The sequence below is a fragment of the Pituophis catenifer genome, unplaced genomic scaffold, assembly GCF_029215685.1.
Source record: "Pituophis catenifer annectens isolate HBS135680 unplaced genomic scaffold, rPitCat1.0.hap2 SCAF_3, whole genome shotgun sequence".
NCBI lineage: Eukaryota > Metazoa > Chordata > Lepidosauria > Squamata > Colubridae > Pituophis > Pituophis catenifer.
The window spans coordinates 151,745,258-151,773,237 of record NW_027256883.1 but is presented as its reverse complement, the minus strand read 5'-3'; the positions used below and the strand labels follow the sequence as shown (position 1 = coordinate 151,773,237).

General features: G+C 38.9%; 1 protein-coding gene across 1 annotated transcript in view; it reads left to right on the top strand.

Moving 5' to 3' along the window:
- PCSK9 (proprotein convertase subtilisin/kexin type 9) overlaps positions 1-26,199 on the top strand; it is a 38,346-nt gene extending 12,147 nt beyond the window's left edge. Inside the window, exons 2-12 of the mRNA XM_070941303.1 lie at positions 4,547-4,738; positions 9,716-9,839; positions 10,902-11,035; positions 12,724-12,865; positions 14,878-15,074; positions 16,511-16,694; positions 19,292-19,462; positions 22,376-22,524; positions 22,672-22,852; positions 23,468-23,649; positions 25,136-26,199. Of these exons, the coding sequence (XP_070797404.1) occupies positions 4,547-4,738; positions 9,716-9,839; positions 10,902-11,035; positions 12,724-12,865; positions 14,878-15,074; positions 16,511-16,694; positions 19,292-19,462; positions 22,376-22,524; positions 22,672-22,852; positions 23,468-23,649; positions 25,136-25,336 (1,857 nt within the window). The 3' untranslated portion in view covers positions 25,337-26,199. The remainder of the gene's footprint in view (positions 1-4,546; positions 4,739-9,715; positions 9,840-10,901; positions 11,036-12,723; positions 12,866-14,877; positions 15,075-16,510; positions 16,695-19,291; positions 19,463-22,375; positions 22,525-22,671; positions 22,853-23,467; positions 23,650-25,135) is intronic.
- The last annotated feature ends 1,781 nt before the right edge of the window (positions 26,200-27,980 follow it).

The following is a 27,980-nucleotide window of genomic DNA, read 5'->3' as shown; positions in this document are numbered from 1 at the left end:
TTGTAAACTCTGATTGTTAGCTTAAACTTTAAACATGACTATGGGATTCTACTAGGGAAATCATGTTTTATAATAAATGCCCCTTCCTGGATCCTCCCACTGCCCTATCTTCAGCAGCAGATCAGCACACAAAAAGGAGAAGGCAGCAGCTTCTGCCCAACTACCTGTTTTGCTCAGTGCTCTTTTGCTTGCTTGGAAAGACTGCAGATTTTTCCCCCCCTAGCTATACTGAAAAACGAAAGAGAAAGTAAAGCAGGCTGTTGGTTTTGCATGTTAGAAAATTAGGCAGGCAGATTTCTTTTCTTTTTCCTCACCAAAAAAGGTAGGTGCAAACAACGGGAAATTTAGGGAAAAAAGGAGATTTTAAAACACAAAAGAAAAAAAGCTCTATTTAACTAGGGAATTGTAATAATTGAGATACTATTAATTGTATATTGTGTTGAAAGCAGAAATGGTTAAGTTGTGGTTTGGAGGAATATATGGGGGAAATTATTTGGTTTATTATTATTGGTAAATATAATTAATTGATTTGTAAGAAATTGGATTGCATGGAAATAATTGGAATATTCATGTTCATATTGATTAATATACAAAAAAGGTAGTTATATAACTAATTGATTTATATTAAAATGTTGAATTCATATTAAACAACTGTAATATTACATAATTAACCAATGTGAGGATGGATATAAAAATAGATGACAATGGGAAGGGGTATAATATAGAATAGAAGGGAAAAATTGAATTTGATTAAGATTAGAGATGCGGATGAAGGGTAATATTGTTTTTTTACAAAAATAGATGAGGAATAAATATGGCAAAAAGGAAATATAGAAATTGTAAATTTAATTGAAATGACTAAACACTGTTTAAATTTATGAACCGGCCAAATACTCTGTTCAAAGAAAATACATTGTATGTTTGTATGTGTGTTTCTAATTATTGTTATTTATTCATATTTGTTCTCTTTTATTCTTTAAAGTTTAACAATTCATTCTTTATCTTAATATCTTTATATTTGTTTGGGGTTGGCTTTCTTCCCTTTCATCTTTTTTATTGTACAGCAATCTTTCTCCTCAAACCTACCACCTCTCTCTTTTCTTTCCTTCTTACTTTCTCTTCCTCACCCTCTTCTTCTCCTCCCTACTTCCTCTTCCTTTCTCCTTCTCCTCCTCTCTTCCTCCCTCTCTTACCCTCACTCCTACTCTAATTTCCCTTCCCTTCCTTCATCCCTATCTATTGCTGTATCCTTTTATGTATATGGACTACTCAGAGGGCTGAAAAAGTTATTTCTGACTGGTCCTCTCCCTTTTGACCAGTCCTCGAACTTACGACTGTCCTTACATTTTACGTTTTTGCCCTATCTTGTCACCATGGTGAAGAGAAGCAGTTGTGAAATGAGTGACATGGTTGTTAAAAATGCTGCACGGGCATAAATGTGAGGATGGTCATAAGTGTGAGGACCAGTCAAAAGTGCGAGGACCTGTCAGAAATGACTTTTTTCAGCCCTCTATACACATAGCCATGGCCACCCGGTCACATGACCAGCTAGCCACACCCACCCAGTCACATAACCTCCAAGCCATGCCCACAAAATAAGCCACGCCCACAGAACCGGTAGTAAAAAAATTTAGAACCCACCCCTGGTTGGGGGTCACCACAACATGAGGAACTGTATTAAAGGGTCGCGGCATTAGGAAGGTTGAGAACCACTGGCTTAGAAGAACTTGGTGGAACAGCTTCTTGGATTCAACTGTAAGTGTTTATATTGTATAGGACAAATCATGTCTAGGTTTAGTGCTGGGATATATAGCTTATTTGTTTGTATAAAGCCATGTACGTACAACTTACAAGACTGTGTATGTTGATATTAAAAATCTAATTATATGCCAGTTAGTATAACATATTTTATATTTTAGGGAAAGAGGCATCCTAAACAATGGCAAAAAGACTGCTAACAACAAACACAACAAAGTCTACTGTTTATGAGCACTTTGCATTATCAAGTGATGGAAAACATTACGTGTGCCAATGTATTAGAAAAGATGATGATGGTGAAAAACAATGTGATGCAAAAATTAGCAGTTTCAGTGGGCCTGATAAAAATGCACCTACAAGAGCATCAAATTTGAAAAGACACTTACAGCGTTTTCATCCCAAAGTGTTAGAAGCCGTGAATGAGAAAGATAGCAATGAAAACATTGCATCTACTTCTGTGACAAAAAACGTTCAGAAATCTACTGGAGAACAATCACAAATAAGAAAATTCTTTATATCTGACAAAGTTACCATAAGGATGACACCAGAAAAATTCAAACACCACATTATTGAAATGGTAGTAAAGAATAGTGTACCACTATCCTTCTTTTCACAGACAGCCTTTTTAGGCCTAAATGGAGAAATGGCAAAAAAACTTGGTGTTTCTCTGGAAAGAGAAAGTATAAGGAAACTTATAATTGAGGAGGCCAAATGTAAAAAGGAAGAACTACAGAAAGTTATGAAAGGACGTTTTGTCTTCCTTAAAATGGATGCATGCACACGTCACAGAGTCAATTATTTCGCTATTAATTACGGCAAGTAACTGTTGCAGCCAGGGCCCCAAAAACAGATGCAATTTTGAAAAGACGTGCAGGAAAAGGAGCCATTTTGGATCAAACAACTCGCTGGGGAAGCACTTATTTAATGGTGAAGCGTTTGCTTGAACTTAAAGACTTCATAGAAGAAATGGACAATGAAAATCTTGCATTAACTGCAAGCCAGTGGACACAAACAAAAGAGCTGGAGAACCTTCTTTCTCACCCCTTCACTGTCACCAAGAGGTTGCAATGTGATGATCTAACCCCGGGTAAATTCCTCTTGGAATGGAAGAGCCTGTTATATCGCCTGAACAAAAATGGAGGGTTAATAGCTGAGGGCATTGCATCTTCAATGATGAAAAGAGAGAGTCTTTTGCTGGAAAATGAAATCTTGTTAGCGGCTATTTATGTCGACCCAATGAGCCGACTTTTATTGAACAGTAAACAGATTGCTACTGGGAAAAAGGCCCTCTATGATGTAGCAGTTCGCATGAAGGGATTACGACCTGAAATACCTCCACAGGAGGATGGAGTTCTTTTAAGCAATAGTGGTAACTCAGAATCATCTTCTTCAAACGAAGAATTAGACTTTGATTCCTTCTTAGACAAAATGGAAGTTGCTAAAGGAAAGCGACGTCGCATAAGCGTTACAGAACCAGTAAATGTCCAAATAAAAAAATTCCAACAGGAGTTTTATAAAGCACTAAAAGAAGTTGAAAAGTATGATCGCTCATCATAACTTACTGTTGAAGAAGCCATCCTTGTTTATCCAGAGATCGTTAGTGATGTGGCCAGAATAGTTACTGCAATGCCACCCACCCAAGTCAGTGTCGAAAGATTATTTTCAGCCCTAAAAATAATAAAGTCTGACTTAAGAGCCTCTATGAAAGAGGATCTGGCAGAGGCAATTCTCTTCCTTAGAACTCTACATTGAATTGATTTGCATTTGCTAAGCCTATAACTACATTTCAAGATTAATATAAACCATTTCTAGGTTTTACAGATTTTGTTTTTGGTTCATATAGATAAGCTTTGTTTTTGTTCTAAAACAACCAAATAATGTGGTTTGTATTTTTGAACTGGTAAAGTTCCTGTTCCTGATGTTTATGCCTGCTGCTACTATCCAGCAACTTGATTAATTAAATTAATAAAAAAAAATTAATAAAACTTTGTTGTTTTCATTGTGTTTGTCTTTTGCTTAAACTGTTCAATACAGTAGACTGTTGGCTTCCCAGCCAGTAGTCCTGTGGTAATGACATGTATGTTGCCTTTCTTTCCTTCAAGGAATGTATAAAATACATTCGCATATTAATACAGAGGAGTCGGAGTCGGGGAGTCGGAGTCGGAGTCGGAGTCGGAAGTACAAAAAACTGAGGAGTCGGAGTCGGAGTCGGAGTCGGAACATTTATCTCCCGACTCCACAGCTCTGTCTAGAACAGTGGCCCCCAACCTCTTGGGCACCAGGGACCGGTTCCTTGGAGAGAGGTTTTTCCGTGCACCGGGTGTGCATGTGGTTTCATGTGCTGCCTTTATCCCGCAGATGGGACTTCACTTGTTTGCGTGGCTTGGTTTCTGGCATGCCACGGACCGGTGCTGGTCCACAGATCGGGGGTTGGGACCCCTGCTCTAGAATGACTTTTCTGGCTATTTCATTCATTCAGGAGTGGAACTGACCCAGACCATGTAATTTAGCACCAGTAATTTTGTTCACAAACAGAGGGAGTAAACTGTCACTCTTCTTTATAAATTTCTAGTTATAAATGGTACAACTGAAGTGTACTTCAACTTCCATAATCCTTCCCGTAAAATGACCAACCAAGGGATTATGGGACTTGAAAGTCAATCGATTTGGAAGAGCATTTTTAAATCAATGCACCCCACTTGATTACTGCATTTTATCAAAAGAGATTTTTGCTTCACCCGAGCTTGATTTCCCCTCTGACCCTTCTCTTCTTCTTGTCTAAACCCAGGAGTCATGGCGCTTATCTGGACATTATATTGTAGTGCTCAAGGAAGAAACCCTTAAACCCCAAGCCCTACAAACTGTCAAGCATTTGCAAGCCAGAGCAGCCAAGCATGGCTACATGACCAAAATCCTACATATCTTTGAGGAGCTAATCCAGGGCTTTGTTGTCAAGATGAGCAGCGATGTGCTGCATATGGTAAGTTCAGTTCTAACTTGATTGTCCACATGCTAATTTGCCAGTTAAGGATGAGAGTCTGCACATAAAAAACGGGTGGTGTACATAAACGTAATCCTCACTTAATGACTGGTCACTTGGTAACCATTTGAATTTATGACACTTTAAAAAAAAAATATTTAAACCCAAAGGAAACCCACTCTTTGCAATCATGTGATTGTATTTTGAGTGCTAAGCAACTCCAAACAACACTTACGGCTATTTGCAATGGGATTTATGATTTTGTTAGCTGGAAACTGATATTGTGCTGCCCCGCTTTCCCGCTACCACATGTATGGTAAGAGTTCTTTAGGTGTTTATTCAAACCCCTCAAACAGGTTCTTGAAAAGCAACCAACTCCAATGGGCACATACAAAGTCCAGGAAAGCAGGCCAGGAGTCAAACAGGCCAAGAGACAAGGCACAAGCACACATAACTGGATGTGCTGCTCCAGCGATGCTCAAATCCTCAGGGCAGGGTTAAGTAGGCAACACCAGTGCAGCCCCTTCATGAGAGGCGAGGTTGTCTCCTCATGAGTAGTCTGGCTGACCGCGTTGATGCCTGTCTCCTCTTGGCTCTTCATGTCCCTGGATCAGGAGGAGGTGTGGACTGCACCTCCTCCTCATTGTTAAGGGGCGGCAGCTGCTTCCGGTCTCGCGTGGAGCCTTCTGGCCAACTTGCTGCAGCTCACCTCCTACAGCCCCAGCCTATAACTGGCCCAATGGACCCAGCTGAGGCTGCTCCGTCAGGCTAGCATTCTCTGAGCCCTGATCCTGATGGATGTTTGGCTCTACACTTTCCTCTGCAGACTCTCGCAGAAATCTCCTATTGCAGACAATGGATTTGCTTAGCGACAGTGGTGTTCATTTTTAGGACTGCCATAAAAAGTGTCATAAGATGAGGTCAGCCATGTGTTGACCTGCTTAATAACTGGCATGATTTATGACTAACTCCAGGCTCAATTATGGACATGCATTGAGGACTACCTATATACAGTGGGCAGGGCTTTGATCAAGCTATCATGGCAGCCATCGTGACTTTTATGACCATATCCTGCAGACACTCCTGCTATCAACTAGTTATTAACACAACTGTCTCAATAGCAACTGAATCTATAAACAACAAACCTGGCAATATTCCCAATAACCCATTTACTGGGAATGTTTGCTATAAATTAAAATTATGTTACCTCTGTTATTTAATAAAAATAATATTATTCTACATGGGAGAAATATCTTTCTATTAGTTCCTGATTAGATTCCAAATCAGAATTTGTTCATCATTTGGGGTGGTCTAGTGCAAGTCTTCATTGCAAATAATTAATTTTACTATATTTATAGAAGATTTCCATGTCTGTCTGTCTGTCTGTCTGTCTGTCTGTCTGTCTGTCTGTCTCTCTCTCTCTCTCTCTCTGTATCTATCATCTATCTATGTGTGTGTGTTGATGATTGCTGGCTTGAGATAATGTTGAATACATGTGGAAAGCATCACTACGGATGCATGTCATAAACAGGCTTTATTTATATTAAATTCATCCTCATCAAAGAAAACAATCAACCTGTGCTAAACTTAACTAAAGATTCTCTTGAAGTGACTTCGAGTGATTATACAAACAAGCCCACATCATTTTCTTGGCAATAATAATTGTTATCTTCTTCCTAATCATGGTATTTCTTAGTAGTCTCCCATTCAAGTACTTACCATAGGTTAGTAAAGGTTGGCTAGGTGTTGCCACTTGCCATGGGAGATAACCACCTCTGAATTATTTTTATTTTCAGGAGTGACAAAACTCAGTATTTTATTCAGCAAAAAAATCAACATATTGCAGTTACTGAATATAGCATTCCAGCCGATTTAAAATCTTACTTGGAAGCGAGTTGTATTTTGACAAATTGCTTAAGCTATGACTTTGCTTTAAGAACCAGAACACACTCTGAGTTGGGATTGTTGACATACTAATTTTAGAATTCTCAAAGACTGCCATGAGATTATTCTTATCTACTATCACACACAGGGCATGTAAACACATACTTTACACAGACAGTTCACTGTGAAAATTAGCTACAAATTTGCATCTCACCATCTTGAATGGTATAGTGTCCAGTCTGTTTCCTTATATTAGTAATTGATTTTTGATTATTTTCTTTGCATTTCTCAAAAGGGTTTTTTCCTATAGAAAAACATTGTAAAGTAGATATTTTTCAGGTTGTACACCTGTATGCTTTAGTAAATTGTTTTGTATAATGATAATGAGACTCATTTTCTGAATCTTCACAGACCCATGATGGATAAAAGAAAGATGTCAATAGTTACCATATCTTTGTGGTTTCAGCCATGTTTGCAAAAATGGCAGTATATGTGTAAAGTATGCTTTTATTTAAAGGTTAAAGGTAAAGGTTCCCCTCGCACATATGTGCTAGTCGTTTCCAACTAGGGGGCGGTGCTCATCTCTGTTTCAAAGCCGAAGAGCCAGCGCTGTCTGAAGACGTCTCCGTGGTCATGTGGCTGGCATGACTAAACGCCAAAGGCGCACGGAACACAGTTACCTTCCCACCAATGGTGGTCCCTGTTTTTCTACTTACATTTTTTACGTGCTTTCGAACTGCTAGGTTGGCAGAAGCTGGGACAAGTAACGGAAGCTCACCCCGTTACACGGCACTAGGGATTCGAACTGTTGAACTGCCGACCTTTCGATCGACAAGCTTAGTGTCTTAGCCACTGAGCCACCACGTCCCTCATTTAAAGGTTAGGGACAGGTAATCTGCATAGTTGACCTCTGTTTGGTTGTGGCAAATTTTGCTGGATTACCCTATCATGAGGCTGTATCCAGATTTGTTAAGAGGGCATTTTTTTAGGAGTGACTTGCTTGCCTAATGATAGACATACTTCCACTCAGGCCACATAATTCCTGCCAGCATCCATATCCTGTGTAGCTACTTCGCAATCTCAGTTATGAATCATTCCTGTTCCCATTTATTCCCACAGAAATGGGTAGGGGAGGCATTTTGCAAGACCTTTGCTCTTTGGTTTTTCAGCTTGAAAACCAGGGAGTTTTTTAAGCAATTGCTGATTCTGTGCAAACATTTCAAAAGTTTCAGATAATGGTGCAAGACCCAGCAAGCAGGATGAGCAGGGGTGTTTGGTTAATGCTTCCCTGATGCCAAATGGGTGCCAGGTTGCTTAGTACACAAACGTGATCGGAAGACTTGTGCAACAGCACAATGGCCTAAAGTGGATGCACTCGTGTATCATTTGAGGATGGCCTTCCCTAACTTGGCCTCATTGGCTGGGAATTTTGAGAATTGAAATCCAGTCCACTCGGAGGCACCTTCTTGGGGAAAACCTTTTAAGTGAAATAAATGATTCATTGGGGAAGGCATGTTTTTCTGAGATTTTCTATTCTTGGATGAAAGTCTCTGCAAAGCAAATTTCTCCATGTGGAGGCAATGATATAGATAGAGCAGTGATGGCTAACCTTTTTGCCATCATGTGCCAGGAGCGAGGGGTGGGTTGCGCATATGCGTGCCCACACCCATAATTCTATGCGCCCTGCCTCCGTGCATGTGTGTGCGCCCCCCCCCATGCTCCTGGCACGTGATGGCACGGTAGGCCCGTTTTTTGCTCTCCCCAGCCTCCAGAGTCTTTCTAGGAGTCTGGGGAGGGCAAAAATGGCCTCCCCCCCTCCCGGGTGGCCCTCTGGAGGCCAGAAACAGCCCGCTTGCCAACTTCCGGTGGGACCTGAGCTGAGCTCAGCTGAGCTGATAGGTTCACCATCACGGGTATAGAGCCAAACCTTAACCTTTGGGATTTCAACTCCCATCACTTGAAGCAGATATTTTCTCATTTTTTAAGATTTTTAAGATCTTCAAGGCGTTTAATTCAATGCAGAAAAGATGAGAAAGGGGAAAAGGGATGTTGGAAGTTAAGATTATGCAGAAAGGGAAAGGGAAAGGCCATTGGAGGTGTGTGGCCAATACTTTTAAACCAATCAATCTATAAAATAATAATTAAGTGACCCTCAGAGAGTGTTGTGGATCCTTTTGGGTAGATTATCTCTAAAACCAGACAAGAACCTGGACAAAACAATTTGACTACAAAAAAAATACTTCAAAATAAAAAATTTTCTGTAATACAAAGAATTTGGTGTTTGTTTGTTTGTTTTATTCCCAGGAATTACTGGGAATATTTTACTTTTTCTGTATCTAACTATCCATTCTACTCAATTTAGCATTCTACCCTCAATTCTTAGATTTTTTTTGCTCCTGCATTCTAAAGACAAAACATTGAAAATATTCTGTTCTTACAGTGCACTATGCTTGTGGCCAGATAACTGTCTGCATGTTCTCTCTCTCTCACTCTCTCTCTCTCTCTCTCTCTCTCTCTCTCTCTCTCTCTCTCTCTCTCTCTCTCTCTCTCTCTCTCTCTCTCTCTCTGTGTGTGTGTGTGTGTGTAAGTAAGTAAGGTATATGGCCCTCCAGGGGGTCAGGGAGGCACATAACCCACATTGTGAACCTCCAGTATAGAGTATAGAACATAAAGCATATTTATAGGTATGTATTATATAGATTGGATCAGGGCTGGGCAACTATGACCCCTTTATCACCTGTGTACTTCAACTCCCAGAATTCCTGAACCAGCATGGGTTGGGTGAATGAAGGCTCAATGCTCAGATTCGTCCTTTACATTCTTGTTTGGCTCTTGTAATGTCAAACAGTTTTACATGCTGGGTTGAAACATATATTGGGAAAATGTGTAGCAAAATAACCTGCCATTTACTGGTACTGTATTTGCGATGGCTCTCCATAGAGTCAACCTATCTGGGACAAGCTGTTTTATAGTGTGGTAAAGCAGATGCAAATATAAGATGCTTCTTTCGCATAACCTATGTAATTTTTGCAAAAAGAATACGGTGGTCCTGTTGCCTGTGCTACAATACTTTCCTCTGGTTCTTTTGTGCAGGCTTTGAAACTCCCACATGTGGATTACATAGAAGAGGACTCTTACGTGTTTGCTCAAAGCATTCCTTGGAATCTTGGCCGGATTGTCCCAGAACAGTACATGCTGAATGAGTATAATCCCCCCAGTAAGATACCCCTTTCATCTTTTCCACATTTTTTTAAGAAGCAGTCAGGGACCCTCTTATCAAAAGCAATGGACATTTATTCCAACAAAAATTGAAGGAATGGGATACAAATTCAAATTCTGTCATGGAACATGAGTCAAATTGAGTTTATTCTTCATTAGGGATTACAGCACTACAGTAATCCTAATCCTCTTGTTTCTATCAGAGTAAATGAACAATAGGAGGTCCAAGAGAAGAGACAGTTGTTTTCTGTTCAGAGGCAACTTCTGATGCTCTTCTAGTTCAAAGTCATTGATGCATTGGAGTCTCTTCCATGGTATATATTTAAGAAACACTTAAAAAAAGTAAACAAAAACCTTATTTGGAGCGAGAGTATTTCAGCCTAAACAGAATAGCACCTACATGAGACTGGAGACCTTCTGATTCTATTTTGGATATTTAAAAAGAGCTTTTGGAGGTTGGGTTGGGTTGGATTGGGAATATATTATGAGAAGACAGCAGGAAGATTCATCTGTTACTATTGCTATAGTTTTTATTGGGATTGCATTTTCCTTCCCTGTTCCTAATATTCATGGTTGGAGACAAACTCATTTTGATGTTAATGGGGATCTTACACCAATTGCCAGTAGAAGTGTGTTGGAGACAAGAGTCAAAATAATTCATGCTGTAGCCTCAGCCACACCTTCTCATTTTAAGATAAACTTCAGAATGACTTACTGTGTTGCAATTACTATGTCCATATATTCACAACAGTCCATAGTTCACCTTCTAGCACCCAGATTTTTAAGTCTGACTTTCTGACACAGAATCACAATATTTTACTCTTTTCCTTCCCTTGCTAAAGCACCAGAGAAGTTAAAATTAAGACCACCCTTACAATGTTGTAATATTTGACTGAATAATTTGGAATTTATGGAATTTATTTGAAATTCATTATCATGGAATTTGCCATAATCAGGATTGATCTTCCTGAATATTCACAAACAAAATAAGGAACACATTTTAACTATTTCAATAAGTATCGTGGACACATCCTTCTGGTATCATTGATTCTCTCTGTAGACGCTGGTGAACTGGTTGAGGTTTATCTGCTAGATACCGGTGTCCAGAGCACCCATCGAGAAATAGAAGGCAAAATATTTGTGACTGAGTTTGAGAATGTCCCTGAAGAAGATGGCACTCGCTTTCACCGTCAGGTAGATACTTTTCTTTCTGGGGACAAGAGATTCTGGAAATGGTAATTTCAGTACACTTGTGTCAGGCCCAAAACCAAGAATAACACATGGCAATTCTTCCAGGCTGAGTTCTTTATTGCTTCACACCTTTAGACAAAACCTTGCCAGACACAGAACTCTACTATCTTGTCTTGCTTCTATAGTATAGTCTGTGAACTATTAGGGAAGGGCTGTCCTCACCCTCTTTCTCTCACACATAACATCTGGACCAGTGGTGAAATCCAAATTTTTTTACTACCGGTTCTATGGGTGTGGCTTGGTGGGCGTGGTGTGGCTTGGTGGGCGTGGTGTGGCTTGGTGGGTGTGGCTTGGGTGTAGCAGGGGAAGGATACTGCAAAATCTCCATTCCTTCCCCACTCCAGGGGAAGGATACTGCAAAATCTCCATTCCCTCCCCACTCCTGGGGAAGGATATTGCAAAATCCCCATTCCCTCCCCACTCCTGGGGGAAGGATACTGCAAAATCTTCATTCCCACCCACTCTGGGACCAGCCAGAGGTGGTATTTGCCGGTTCTCCGAACTACTCAAAATTTCCGCTACCGGTTCTCTGAACTACTCAAAATTTTCGCTACCAGTTCTCCAGAGCCTGTTAGAACCTGCTGGATTTCACCCCTGATCTGGACTAAGTTACTTACTTACTACTTTTCTGGAATGTCCCCCTCCCTCCTGGAGATCCCTCTCCTCACTATATTCCATCAGATTCTGGAACATCTGGTTTATAAGGTTTGGCTAGGTTCTACTTTTATAGTTATAGGGTTAAAACCCAATCAGCAGTAAGAGATGTAATTTGTAGCTCTTTGGAGCACTTCATCGAAAGGTGTTGGATCAAGTATCTATGATGGTGCCTCTTGGATCCAGTACTTCTAATTATATCTATGATGAGTTTTATTCCTTCATTAGAATATGCTAGTAAAAGTAAATCATTTGGGAAATGGGTGATGGGTAAAGTTAGCTACAGTATACAGGTAGTTCTTGACTTACAACAGTTCATTTAGTGACCATTCAAAGTTACAACAGCGCTGAAAAAAGTGACATGACCATTTTTCACACTTACGACAATTGCAGCATTCCCATAGTCATGTGATGGAAATTCAGGTGCTTGGCAACTGACTCATATTTATGACGGTTGCAGTGTCCAGGGGTTATGTGGTCACCTTTGATCACAAGCAAAGTCAGTGGGGAAGCCAGATTCAATTAAGAACTGTGTCACTAACTTAATAACTGGAGTGATTCACTTAAACAACTGTGTAAAGAAACATTGTAAAATGGGACACAGCTCACTTAACAAATGTTTCACTTAATAACAAAAATCTTGGGCTCAGTTGTGACTGTAAGTTGAGGGCTACCTGTAGCTGTCTCTCTTCCTGCCCAAGACTTTGAAATCTTCTGTGGTTTGCCTCTTCTCTTTCTCCATCAAGAATGCAGAAGAGCTTGTTCCTCTTGGAGACTGACGCATTGGGTGAGAATGCCCAATTGATGAGTCTTAAAATCTTTTTCATGACTACCAATAATTAAAGCTCTGGTTTGCTTTTAATTTTTCAAATTGCACGTTGCCTTGAGCGCTATTTGGTGTATACATCTTATTATTATTACTATATGTGTTTGGACTTGCAATAAATGCAAAACTTTGTTGTTATGCTCCATGGAAGGCCAGTAAGTGTGACAGCCATGGGACCCACATGGCAGGTGTGGTGAATGGAAGGGATGCTGGAGTTGCCAAAGGGGCCAATGTCCGCAGTCTGCGGGTGCTCAACTGCCAAGGAAAAGGCACCGTAAGCGGCACACTGATTGGTGAGTAGCAAGTGCGGGTTCAATCATTTCTAAAATTAAATTCATTCTCTCATTTTTATATGGATTTGCAATTTGTCACAGATTGTTATGAGCATTTCTCTCAATTTTATTTGCTATGTATTTTTGGAAAGAATGTTACACAATACATTTCTAAATATTTTTCTTAATATACATTTTGTCTGAATATTGGCTTAATATAAATGTATATATTTATATATTACATACACACACACACACACACACACACACCGTATTTTTCGGAGTATAAGACGCTCCGGACTATAAGACGCACTTACCTTTTTTGGTGAGGAAAACAAGAAAAAGAAATCTGCCTCTACCTCTCAGCAATTTTGCCTCGTTGCAGCAAACAGCAAATAGCCTGCTTTACTTTCATTTTCATTTTCAGCATAGATTGATTAGCACAAGAAAAAAAAAATCTGCTCCCAGCAATTTACCTCCTTGCAGCAAGCAGCAGAGGCCCATGCAAAACAGCTGAGAGCAAAAGAGCTGAAAGTCGGGAGCCCGATCCAATCAACTTGTGCTAATTAGGCTGTGCTGAAGCTGAAATGAGCTGTTTCTTCTTGCTGCTTGCTGCAAGGACGTAAACTGCTGGGAGGCAGAGGCCAAAGGGTGGGGACCAGTGGGTGAGCGGGGCTACATTCGGTGTATAACACACACCTAAATTTCCACCCCCTTTTAGGGGGGAAAAAGGTGCGTCTTATAGTCCGAAAAATACGGTGTGTATGTATGTATATATATGTATGTGTGTTTGTGTGTATGTATATAGATGTCGCCCCCACCCGATCCCCACATAAAGCAAACTAACACACACCATGAGCACATGACAAGACCTCAGACTCGGAGCCAAACCAAAGCCCGGGATGTTGCATCACAGCCATCTGCTCAAGACAATACATCACAGAACTCAGGATGTTACAACATCAAAGCTCAGGATGTCACAACACAACCAACTACCCAGGATGTTGCAGCGCAGGACTCAGGATGTCACAACAATAGAGCTCAGGATGCTACCACACAACTCATTACCCAGGTCGTTAAAACACAAAAGACTAATGGGCACACAGCTAGGACCTTGCCCACACAGGATGTTATGAAACAGCCGACTAATCTGCAAACATCAACTCCATCAACTAGTCAAGATGTAACAACACAGCCAACCAACCCACCTACAGCAACAGAGCCAGCACTTCACACCTCCCCACCAGTATTTATAGAGAGAAATTTAGGCTGACATTTCCTCACTCCATATCATAGCTTATAGCTTTGGCCTATACAAAGGAAAAAAACTATGGTTATCCAGAGGGGGCCAGTATTGCGTTTCTTAAGAGGTGAAAATTACAGGCCAAAATATTATGTGAAAGACTTTGTTTATTTATTGCAAACATTATAAATACTTTGATAGTATTTGAAAAAAGACCCCAAAAAGAAAGCAATGCAATCTACTTCTGTATTGTGTCCCTTTAAAAACTGCATGCATTTATCCATGTGGTCACTAGGGATCATGTTCAGTTAGAAAGGGTAATGCCTTTAATACTTTCGTTGAGACAAGCAAGGTTTTAAAACATTTTAAGATTTTGAGTTTATCAAAATTCTTTGCTGGGCATTGTGGTTAAAGGTCAGAGAAGGAAAAAGGGGAAAATACTTTGGACTGATATTAGAATTATTAAATTCTGAACCCAATTGAGTCCAAAATTAAATTGTGCTTATTCTTTATATTTTCATAAATCAATGCATATGTCTGGTTAGGGTTTAAGATACAAAGAGTTCAATTTATTTTGACTGATTTAAAAGATGGAAAAATGAATTGTTTTTCAGTTTTACACAGTTTCTTTGAGGGCTTTCTGTTTTTCCCCTGTGTCTCATTCCCAAAAAACACTTTTTTAAAAAAGCTAGAATGTTCTTCCTGTTTGTGTCTTTAAAATGTGGAGCTTCCATTGGATAAAAGAAATGCAATGGCACTAATCCTTTGCCCTTTACCCTTTGCCCTATAGGACTAGAATTCATTGCAAAGACCCTGGCTGTCCAGCCCTACAGTCCCCTGGTTGTTTTGCTCCCCTTGGCTGGCGCCTATAGCCGCATCCTGAATGCCGCTTGTCGTCAGATGGTGCAGATGGGAGTAGTTATGATAGCTGCAGCAGGCAACTACAAAGACGATGCTTGTCTATACTCTCCAGCGTCAGAACCAGAGGTAAGCGGACAACGAGGTCTTCCTTTCAGCCCCAAACCCATGGAAAAATGGTCCAGAAATGGTTTGTAATCCCTTTAACACACGGGTGGGCAACTGCGACAACTTTACGACTGTGGACTTCAACTCCCAGAATTCCTGAGCCAGGAATTCTGAGAGTTGAAGTCCACAGGTTATAAAGTTGCCATAGTTGCCCACCTCTGCTCTAATAAAACTCCAGCTCATCAAGATCTGCCAGTTATCTCACTGCCTGGAATGCAGTGTTTTTCAGTTGTCGCAATGATGTACCAACTCATTTAGAATATGGGAAGTTGAGAAGCTTCACCCATGCCATCCTCTCAACTGTTCAGATGGTGTGGATCACAACCTGTATGCTTGTGGAGTGCCAGGATGTCACTACGATACTGGCTTATCCAAGGTCTCCCACATAGCCCATTCTCTAGCTATCTAAATACCCTGATGGTGTGATTCTGTTGTGGGTTTGGTAGTGATACATGCAATTATGTTATATAGACACACGATAAAGAACAGAGCTAGCCTATTTGGTCCCACAGTCTCTTTTGAACTTTCTTTTAATGTGGTATGGTAGTTTTTTATTGACTGTTCCTCCAATATGCCATAAACCACAATATGTCAAAACCACAGGTCTCGATTTCATTGAGGGCTGCATTGTATTTGACCTCGGGGCTGGGGGGCTGGGGTGGGTGTGGCCAGCTTCACGTCACTTGTGTCGGGGGTGGCCTGAGTGTTCTGCCAGCGAAAACAGGCTCCCAAGCTCCATTTTCAGCCACAACGGCCTCTTGCAGCCCTCTGCCAGCAAAAATGGAGCTGGGGTGGGGGGGCTGCGTGCAGCTTTTCTAGGCCCCATTATCGGCCGCAACGGCCTCCTGCAGCCCTCTGCCTGAAATAATAATTGCACAATATTTTTGGTATTTCCGTGTAACATTTTCCTGTGTCACAAAACACCTCTGATCATCTCAATCAAGAAAATCAATTACTTAGGAAAATTTGGAGGGAGGGTGTCTCTCAGTGGAGAAACAGGGACTAAAGGATCGTTTGCAAAGGATTTTAATTTTTTTAATTTATTGCATTGAATAGAGTTAGGCGAAATGGCCAGCAAATCTTCCTCTAAATATAGAGTGAGAATAAACTTCTATATTGGAGCTAGAGGGAGCGGACAAGGAAATCATCTTTGTGAACCCTCCTTCCTTCAACATTTCTTGAACAAAATGCTTTAAAAGACTTTGAGAAGCTACTGGAGCAGTATGAAGAATGATAAAAGGAAGAACTGGTGAAGAACATCTTGTCATCGCTTTCCTCAAAAGTACTTCTCTGCTGGATCCAGACACAGAACAGGAGAAACTTGTTTGTTCATTGATCCACCTCTGATTCTGTTTCTCCTGTTTGCTCAGGACTGACAAGATGCTGTCTTATCATAGGTTATTACAGTTGGAGCAACCAATGCCCAAGACCAGCCTGCATCTATGGGGACTTTGGGAACCAACTTTGGACGTTGCATAGATGTGTTTGCTCCTGGAGATGATATCATTGGTGCCTCTAGTGACTGCAGCACCTGCTTCACATCGCAGAGTGGGACATCCCAAGCAGCTGCCCATGTCGCAGGTAATATTGTAGGACAGAAATATGAAGAGTCCAGCAAGTTGCTTAATTCTTGTTTATTATAATGAGGTTTTCTCAAGATGAACTATCAATCATGCATGTCCTGTTAAGTGACTTTGAGGCAAGCATGACAAGATTTTCAATAATGAAAAAAATAAGCCTTTAAGAAAAATCATTCCAAATATACTCTCAGATTTGTAAAATTCAAATCTATAGAACAGTGCATGGTGGTAATGCATTGATATGATTGTATATTAAAGGTGATGACCAAGGTGATGACCAATATGATTGCATATTAAAGGTGATGACCAAGGTGTTGGTCATCACCTTTAAAGCGCTCCATGGCATAGGGCCTAGCTATCTTCGAGACCGCCTGCTGCTACCGATGACCTCCCATCGACCCGTGCGCTCCCACAGAGAGGGCCTCCTCAGGGTGCCATCAGCCAAACAATGTAGGCTGGTGACCCCCAGGGGGAGGGCCTTCTCTGTGGGGGCACCTACCCTCTGGAATCAGTTGCCCCCAGAGATAAGGAGAATCCAAGACCTCAATGCCTTCCGCTGTGTCCTTAAAACCCACTTTTTCCAGCAAGCTGGGCTGGTTTAAGAAGAAATTTTTAAATGTTTTAATTGGTTTATGATTTTTAATTTTTGGGCCAAATTTATATATATTTTAATTGTTTTTTAATATTTGTATTTCATGTTCTTAATTCTGGCTGTACACCGCCCTGAGTCCTCAGGGAGAAGGGCGGTATATAAATTGGAAATAAAATAAAATAAAAAAAATAAAAAAAAGATATCAGTGGGAAAAAACGGGCAGAAATTTTTTATTTGCATGTGGGATTAAGGAAGGGAAAATTGAAGTATTAAGCCTATCAGGTCTTAAAGACACTATTTTTAGTATTTAAAATGAACAAAGGATGACAAAGTGGTTTGTATCAGCTTGATACAGATCAGCTTTGTCGCTCCAGGGGCTACAAAAACAAAGCAACTAGCTTTGCAAAACCCACCAGTGGTACAAATTAAACTGGTACAATCTGGACATTTTCATTGCATCTATGTTTTATGGCACCAGTGGATTGCTTAAAGAAGTGGTAGACTTTTGACTGCATTTCCCCTTGTCTTGTTCTAGAAGAGGCAGCTAAATAATTTTGTGTGTATTCCATTATCAAGATAGGCAAGTTTAGTCCTTTTTAGATTTCACTGGTTTCCAGAAGACATGTTTAAGTTTCTGATGAAACTGATTTATGAGAAACTGAATTGATATTTAGGATTTAGAGTTTTAATTGAGTATGGAACAGGGACTTTTTGTTGATGGATTGGCTCCTTTCTCTCTATAAATCTAATACCATATTCACTTTTCCAATCACATTCAGAAACAGGAAAGAAAATTATTTGACTGAAAGTTCCCAATGTTTTAAATCAAACGGGCATTTATTTTTCCATTCATTTGCTTTAATCACGAAGCAGAAATGCAGGGGCGAAATGGGACAAAACCATGAAAACCAAAGATATTCACATATGTAACCTTTTAAGCCGTTAAGATTGGTATAACTTTGAAGTACATGTTACTGGGGCATTAATTCAGATTAGAATTTGAAGAGCATAGTTGGTTCATGCTTATATTATTCATTTGCACACACATATAGAAATCTTCCCTGATTCAGGCAGGAGGATTTGAGCATAATTTTCTTGAAGGGAAACTGCGAGAGAAAATCTTCATTTGTATTAAGTTGCCTCAGATTTTGCCAAGCAAATAATCAGTATCAATTGGACTTCCTGTTAAAAACCCATGCAAGCAGGGTGGATAAAAATCAATGATTTTTTAAAAAAAAATAAAAAAAATCTGATTTTTTAAATTTAAATCTGATTTTTTTGATTTAAATCGGATTTTTTTGATTTTTATCGAATTTATTTTAATAAAAAACTTTTGGGGTAAAAATCTATCGTAAGATAGTTTTCTATTTAAGATACATAAATAATTTAGTTTATTCAGCATGAAATGGAGCTCAGTTATGTAGCATGAGGCTGTATATTCTGCAACACTGGGACTATCGGTGAGTCAACAGTGGGTCAAAGGAGTAGCAGAGATGACAGATGCTCTTTAAAAATTATGATTTAAATTGAGTTGATTTAAATCAAACCTTTTTACTAGTGATTTAAATCATGATTTAAATTGTGATTTAAATCAACTTGATTTAAATCAAATCCACCCTGCATGCAAGCATAAAGCATTTTGATGTAATTATACAAATATAAAATGTAGAACTTCTCCAAAGCATCTGAAGGCAAGACAAGAAGCAATGGATGGAAACTAATTAAGGAGAGAAGGAACCTAGAATTAAGGATAAATTTCCTGATAGAACAATGAATCAGTGGAACAACTTGCTTCCAGAAGTTGTGAATGCTCCAACACTGGAAGTTTTTAAAAAGAGATTGGACAATCATTTCCTGCCAGGGTTTCCTGCCTGAGCAGGGTGTTGAATTAAAAAGCCTCCAAGGGCCCTTCCAACTCTGCTATTCTGTTCTGTTAAATACATAACCTAATCCATCTTCACGTGTGTTTTTGGAGGGATAAATACAGGACTTGTTTGTTTTCTTAGGTATTGCAGCCATGATCTTGAATGCCAATCCTGCCCTGTCCATCTCCGAGCTGAGGCAGAAATTGATCCACTTTTCTGTCAAAAACCTTATGAACGAGGCTTGGTTTCCAGAAGACCAGAGGCTGTTAACACCAAACAGAGTGGCTGGGCTTCCCTCCAAAATTTTAGCAGGTGAGACTCTTGTTGATATTTTCTTCATTGGTGCAGGCCCGAACCATTTCAGATCCTGTGTGTTCAAGCCAGTTGTGACTCCTGGCATATGTCTATGAAGTTTTATTAGCAATATTTTTGGTAGTGGTTTGCATTGCTTCCTTGCAGGGGCTAAGGTAGAGTGACTGACCCCAAATTACCAAAATGTCTCATGCCTAAACAGGACTAGAACTCACGGTCTCCTGGTTCTAGCTTGGTGATTTTACCAAACTACACCAAACTAGCTATTTGAACTTCAACCAAATCATAACTGAATGTGAACTTTAAAATTGGAATAATTTTTTTACTGTCTTGATCAAGCATACTCCTCAAGAAGCTGAAGACTATACCATGACTTTGAATTGGCTTATAAAACTATAGCCCCAATGCATTTTTTTATAGCCAAATAAAGCTTATTTTTAGTGACTTCTAGTGACAGCTCGTTATTCTTATTCCACTAATCATGTGTCATAGCACCTTGTTCATGATTTGAAGTCTGCCAAAGAACTTGGATATGGTAAAGGTAATAATGTCTGTGTATGAGATATATTATTGGTTGTGTTTGGTCTGTTGTAAATTCTAAATTTAGATAATTCAATAAAGGATACCATTGTTAACTTGTTCCAAATTTTTGCAATCTACATTTTGCAGATCTCAGCATTTTTTCTGATTTCTTGTCTTCAAAGTTACAGCACCACGGAATTATTACATAAATAAACTAAAAATGATTCTTTACAAAGATACTAATGGGGTGTGCGTTATATTCAAAGAGTTGATCAGTCTGAATTTTAAATACTTAATTTTTTTGCCCTGCGACTTTCAGTGATATCTGTAATTTTATGTTTCTAGCAATTCTTAATTGAAGGTGAATTTGTACTCTCAACCAAAATGCCAGTGATATCTTCCCAATTCAACTATGCCTTTTTTGTAATTAACTTCAGCATCCAGTTATTATATGGTCAGTGGTTTCTTCCTTGGCACAACCAGCATTTACTATCTAAACTTATCTTTTCTACTTTTGTTTTGATAACATTTGTACTTAATGCTTGTTCTTGAGCAATAAAAAGCACTCCTACAATACTCCCTTTTTAAAATATTTCACTCTTAAGCCATTTTCATGTTTTACTGTTGTCTAATTTTCCTTCAATATCTTTCAAGGAAGATATTGCTCTGCTTTTCCAATTTTCCAACCTCATTTCAAGCTGTTGCTTTTTATAGTCACTGAAATTCCATTTCCCCAAATAGCCTTTCTTTCTGAGATTAATTCAATAAAGCTTTGTTATTGTCTTGATGTAATCGTTAAGCTTTATTTTCGTTCTTTATTTTACCTTTAATCAGTGCTAGCCCACCAGTCTTTCTTGGGGGGGGGCAATCTGTCAATAACAATATGAGAATATAGGACATTATTTATAGGCATCAATTTTCTGATTTGCTGGTCAAGATGAACAAGGTTCAAAATTCCTGTAATAGATCTAATTATTGATATTGCACATAAATTGTTTGATTCCACCAATTAGGTGAGATTTTAGGATTTTCTTTAACCATTTGTATTAATTTGAGTTTATAGTATTTTTCTCTTTGTTGTACAAACTATCTGATGTTTCCAAAATTTCCAGATATTTATAAACTTACTTAGGTGCTAGACCTTTGATGCTTGTTTTACTTAAGAGTTGAATACCTTGTAAGTTAATTGATTTACTTTCTTTACTGCAATGATCGCATATTTATTAAGTCCAAATTGTGTTGCACTATATATATTTGGCCCTACTCTTTCTCTTCACTTTCTTTATTGCAATGATCGCATATTTATTAAGTCCAAATTATGTTGCACTATATATATTTGGCCCTACTCTTTCTCTTTAGAAAATCAACATATTAAGTGACATCTCTTTCACTAGTTTTTTAAACTATTAATCTTTTTTTATCTATTTTACTCTTAAATTGAATCAGCATTTGTAACTTAAGCAAATTAATAACCAAAATGGAAGCATATTTGCTAGATAGGCAGATAATCTAATCTAATCTAATCTAATCTAATCTAATCTAATCTAATCTAATCTAATCTAATCTAATCTAAATCTAATCTAATCTAATCTAATCTAATCTAATCTAATTCCTCCAAATAGCCAATTTTGTTTTATTCATGAACTGCACTCAACTTTAATGTGGTTTGTTTAATATTGGCCTTAAGTGTTATGTGAACTCAACCTTTGCAATGTATAATTCTTGTTTTATGGCAAGAATGACTAATCTTTTCAACTTTTGCCATCAGTCCCTCCTTGGAGATCACCGGGGACATGTTTGTGGTATAGTGATGTCACCAGGTACACTAAACTATGAAACAGACACCAGGCAGTTGTAAGCTACTTTTATTACAACAGCTTTAGCAACAGGATCTTGCAAATCTGCATGTGTGCCATCCTCCCTCCCTTTTTCATGAGAATGGCGGTGGGGTGAGAAACTCTCAAGTGTTTTCAAATTATTTCCTTGGCTTGGACTCAAGCTTCATTTATCTAATTGTTAGCTTGGCTGTGGATGTTCTATCTGTTCTCCAAAGCCATTCTCTCTACCTGCTCTACAAGGTGAAGTGAAAACTTGACTCTCTTTAGTGTTTGGAAAATATAACCCGGAGGGGGGAGGGGCGCTTAGCCTGCTAATTCCTGTCTTTATTTTGGGGTTTTCAAGGTTAAAATAATGCAAGCACATACAAGACATTTTTCAAACTTCAACACCTGGTTTATGGCCAATTGTGGCTTATTCAGTTAACTATGTGCGTTAGCGCAATGTGTTTTCCAAAGGTAGGATTTTTCCAAGTGGAACTACAGCCTGGAACTAGTCCTAAACAAATGGGATTCGGCTAGTCCTTAGTGGTGACCATTAGCCACTCTCTTTCAGAGGAACAACTGTACTGTCGCTCTGTGTGGTCTTCCTTGTCTGACTCAACCAGTGCAGCAACAGCTGTTGCCCGATGCAACAGCGATGAAGACATGTTCAGCTGCTCAAGTTTATCAAAGAATGGCAAGCGGCGAGGGGAGCACATTGAGGTAATGTTCAAAGGCAAGATGGTGTAGTTTGCTATTTGATTTTAATTAGTTGTATACGCAGATCTGCATCTGGGCCAGATACGGAAATCAGATTTGATGCCATTCTTGGTATCTTATTCTCACTTCTTTCCCTCCCCCAAATACTAGGATATTGGAGGCAAGAAGGAGTGTGTGGCTCACAACAGATTTCGAGGCCAAGGTGTCTATGCCATAGCCAGGTGTTGCATTTGGCCCAAGGCTGACTGCCAGGTTAATAGCCATTCACAGACCACAGAGGGCACAGCTATGAAAAGTGTTAGCTGCATCAAAGATAGCCATGTTTTGACAGGTATGCAATGACAGCTCTCTTGATAGTAATTAAAGAAGCAACATTTTTGATGTAGATGTAGATATCATTATGTATAAGTTATATTGTAGCAAATATGATCTGCACTAAAATAGGTCTTCTATGCATAAGATACTAACATCATATAAGATTGGGTGACTAATGGTATGGTACTGGAAGAGACCAGCTTTAGCAGCACAACAGAAGAAAAGAGATACAATTCCTGCTTCTCACCATTTTCTAGCATTTGCCATCTTAAGTGACTACCTAAAACTGTTGAATGATACAGCTGATCTGGATTCCATTTTGTTCTTGTGCTATAATGCCTGTCATTTCACATCTGGTCCACTGTGAAAATGTTAGAATATTCTTTGAGCACTTTGGAAAAAATTGAAAACCAAAGTTGGTAGCTCTATTTTCCCTTTCCTAAGGATTTTTTTTTTTTTGCATGTGAGAATACAAAGACTGAGGGAAGACCGCCATTTATTTTCTAATCTTGTGCACACACACAAAAAAACCAGTACTGTTAGCTAACAGTGATAGCCATGTATATACTTCAGGTGAATCTTTTACAAAATGCCACTGAACAAAATGCCCTAATATGATCTACACTGGCAGGCTGCAGCATCCATTCTCTGGCTGGAGATCTCAATGGCGGCATCAAAGCTGTACACCAGGCAGACAGTAGCCGGGCCCACTGTGTAGGCCAAGGAGAAGCAACAGTGCATGCTTCCTGCTGCCATGCACCCAGCCTTGAGTGCAGAGTTCAGGGACATCCTCCTCTGGAATACTCAACAAAGGTATGTGCATATCATTCTTGATGGCATCTCTCAGTCTAACTATGGTAACTTGGTTCCTAAGAAGTGCAAGCTCCCATGAATTGAAGAAGAAAATGATTCTGTGCAATCCCTTGCACGGCCACTGAGTAGGCAGGGAAAGGCTGTTACAGATTGCTCCATGAATTAATCAAATGGGTTGGGCTTCTGTAAAATGTTAGCTTCCGGCAGCCAAAATCAAAACTAATCAACATTAGCATTAATTAAAGTTAACACTTGTCCACAGGAAGTTTCTTGTTCTTTACCTGACCTGGTTTATGAGTTTTGTGGATTCTGTCACAGATAGTCCAACAAGGATTTGCTGTGAAGTTCTGCTATAAAAGGAGGTTCTACAGAGAAGGAACTACTGTGTTTCCCCGAAAATAAGACCATCTTATATTTTTTTGAACCCCGAAATAAGTGCTTGGCCTTATTTTTGGGGAGGTCTTATTTTGGGATGCATGGAGCAAGATGCGGCTCCTCTTGCTGTCTTGCCTGATTTCCAGTTCTGTCTCCCTAACCCTAACCAGAGAAAATGGTGGGAACCAGCTGCACACGTTAAAATATTTTTGGGGAGGGCTTATTTTCGGGGGAGGGCTTAGTGCATGCACTCAAAAGCCCGATTGGGCTTATTATCCAGGGAGGTCTTTCTTATTTTTGGGGAAACACGGTAGTGCCTCATTCTTGTTCAATATGTAGGAAGTCATCTAATGGTCATAGCAGACAGTTTTGTTTCAGTTAATTGTTGCTTCACTTCTGAAAATTTCTTATGAAAAAATGTATTATTAAATTAGAAATGACCGATTCTCCGTGCAGCATTTTGTAGAGCTTCATTAGCAGGAGAGAGAGGAAAAAATACTTCTATGCTTCAGCAGCTCAGAATAATAATTTTCAAAAGGAAAATAATCAACAGAGGAAGAAAAGTCAGTAAGACAAACAGGGCAGGTAGCCTCCTTTTCATATATTTCTCATGATCTTTGATCACTGGACATACTGGCTAGTGTTGCTAGAGTTGAATTTCAGGTGGATTGGGAGAACCTATACTATTTTGGAAACTTTTTTTAATTACTAGACAACCTGTGTCTTGTTGGGTCATAATTTCAGATATATTTCCTTGCCAGATTTCTCAGTGCTTTCAACAATGGCATAGCTTCAAAGACATTAAAAGATGTATTGCTTGAAAGTAGCCCATATTGAACTGTATAACACAAATATCAGTTGACCACAGGAAATATTTTGTACCATGTCATAAAATGCTTTATTATTTTTATATCATAAAATGTTTTATAAAATTTGCCAAATTTCAATTCTATGGGAGTCACAGGTCCTGGATTTTTGATACATTCTGTAAATTAGCCCATCTGAGGTACTTTTGAAAATGTTTTGCCCTGTGATTGCCCAGTTAAAGACTACAGACATGAGAATTTTAGCAGTATGTTGATTAAAAGAATCTCCAATTCTTTTTTCTTAGGTGATGGAGACCTGTGATGATGGCTGGACTCTAACCGGATGTAATGCCCAGTCACATAGCTTCAACACTCTTGGGGCATATTCAATGGACAACACCTGTGTTGTAATCGGCCGACCAGGAAGCAAAGGAGCAACCGCAGTTGCCATCTGCTGCAGAAAGAGGCTCTTAGAGGATGAGAAGCAAAGTTCCAGTAACAAATGACAATTCTACCTTTCTCCCCCTCCAGCTATCCAAAGGTCTCACAAATTTTGACAATTGCCATATAGGGTCACACTGGCAAACACGGTAGTCCCTAGAGCAGGACTCCAATACAGTTTGGGATTACTTGTGATAGCCTTAGCACAACTATTTCAGATACTGCAATTGTGCAAAACGTTGTCCCTCTAGCAACATTCCCATTGTGGTTATCAAGAGATGGGTGTCGTTGATGTCTCAGTAATATCAATTAAGCTACATTTGTAAAATATCTTTGATCAATCATTGTACATGACTGTTCAACAACTTTTTAGTTGCAATCAGTGACTTCCAGGCTTTTTAGAAAATCTATTTTGTCAACCATCCATTAGTTCAATGCATTATGCTTATAGCTGTGTAGAAGGCTAGGGGAGGAGCAGGCAGAAGAATGAAGAAGGTAAAAGTTTCTGTGTAATTCTTTAGCTTGGTCACAACCTTTCATTTGGTTGAACTATAACCAGAAACGTCCGTGTATATATGATGCTTAAAACTGTAAAAGGTGAAAATATTAATACTCTAAATCTGCCCAGGATAGCAGATTAATTGCAGAGCATACTAATTAACATTATATCCTCCTTTTAAAAATATTTTTATATAGTAAGTTGTATGGTAATATTTTGCAGCAAACATAGGCAAACCATGGGCTGTATTAACCCTTCTTTCTAAAGGCCCCATGCAATAAATAGAGTATTCTTTGTAGTTAAACTGTTACATAACAATTTAACTGTTTAATGCTTTAAAAGGAAACAGGCATACCTGGGAAATATTGCCGGTTCCTTTCCAGATCTGCAAATATTGCAATAAAGTGAGTCACACAATTTTTTTGGGAGGGGGGGAGGGGGTTTCTGACTGCATATAAAAGTTATGTTTACACTCTATGTGTATAATATTACTATGTCTAAAAAAACAGTGTACATACCTTAATTAAGGTTCTTTATTTGTTCGACGCAGGGTTGCCATAAGCCTTCAATTTACTAAAAAAATGCAGTATGTGCAAATTTGAATAAAGCAAAACACAATAAAATAAGGTATGCCAGTATTCAAATACAATTTGATAAGAGTTGGGAAGCGTTTCTCCTGCTTCTGCTCACTTCTTGAAATTCTATGGTTGTTGCAGCTCTCAACTTGAAACAGCCTGGTCATCTAGGATCTAGATCAGGGGTGGTTGCATTGTGGCTGGCCATGACCACCCCCGGTTTAGCAAAGGGGGAAAAAGTTGAGATATGTCACTTGACGTGTCGTCGTAAGTTTGACAACCCTGATCTAGATTGTACACATTACTGTTTTCTGTCATCATTCTCCAGTGCTATTATACAAAACTGCTTAACAATGGGTTGTAGCCGGTCTGAAATAGGATTTTATCCTATTGTATACTTATACTAACCTTTGAGAAGCAGAAGTTTCTCCTCTTTCATTTCACACAGGAAACAATTACCTTAATTGTATTACTTAACATATTAAAATTATTGTAAATGAACTGTGTTAGCTTCTGTAGCCATGAACGGAGGAAGCTTTGCAAAAATGCGAGCAGTTTTCTCTAAGGAGACTGGATCAATGTAGAGAACTACTAGTCTCCTAGATATCACTGAAGCATAACTCTCAGCTCCATCCTCTTATGATGAGGATTCTGAAAAATACTGGGAACTATAGCTGAAAAAAAATTATCATTGGGCCCCAGGAAAAGTACTTAATCAATGAAAAATAGTTTTACACAAGCAAACCTGAAGCTTTTAAAAGCGCTGAAGACTTAGGACTCCTGCATGAGTGGCCTTAAGGCAACCATGAAACAAAGTACACGCTGGGTAACTCGCACCAAACAGTGTAGTTTCCTAACAAAGTATTTGGTAGCAACCATTTAAATTGGCTTTTTAAAGTAGGCTATTACTGTCATCTAAATTTCTCTTACCAAATGTTTAATTGCCTATGTAATTGAATCTTTAACCATGTGTATGTCAAATTACTAGGTAAAATTATTTTTAACTAAGGGACCATATACATATTTTCTTAAATGTAAGTTTAGTTCAAAATAAATGTATATTGGAGCCTGTTGCATTTCTGCTTTAGAAAGGGCAAAAAACACCGAATCATGAATAGAATAAACTGCATGTGATTCTTTATATGTTGTTTTGAAGTTAATACTCAAATTTATTATCCACTGTAATTGCTTGAGAAGGTTTCTTTGTGCTGTGGTTTTTACATTTTTATCTGGAATATATTTATTCTGTTTTATATAACATTTTATAAAGCAATTTCTTTTTGAAATAAAGTTTCATACAATTTTAATGTGGCTGCATTTATGAAGCTGTACTTAAACACCTCCTCTGCATTTTTCTACAATTATATTTAAGGAAAGAGAAAAGGAAAAAAAATCTAATTTTTATCATACCTTGGGTTTTTTCATTAAGTGATTCAAAGTCATATGTGATACCCATTGTAAACTGTGTGGCAAAACAAAGTACTTTAGGAGATATATAAATTACCAGATTATATAGAAGATAGGTATGAAAAATATCCTTAAATACCCTCACATCTTTTAGTATAAAATAGCATACTGATATTGTTCTGGTGGCGCAGTGATTAGAAGGCAGTATTGCAGGCTAATTCTGCCCAC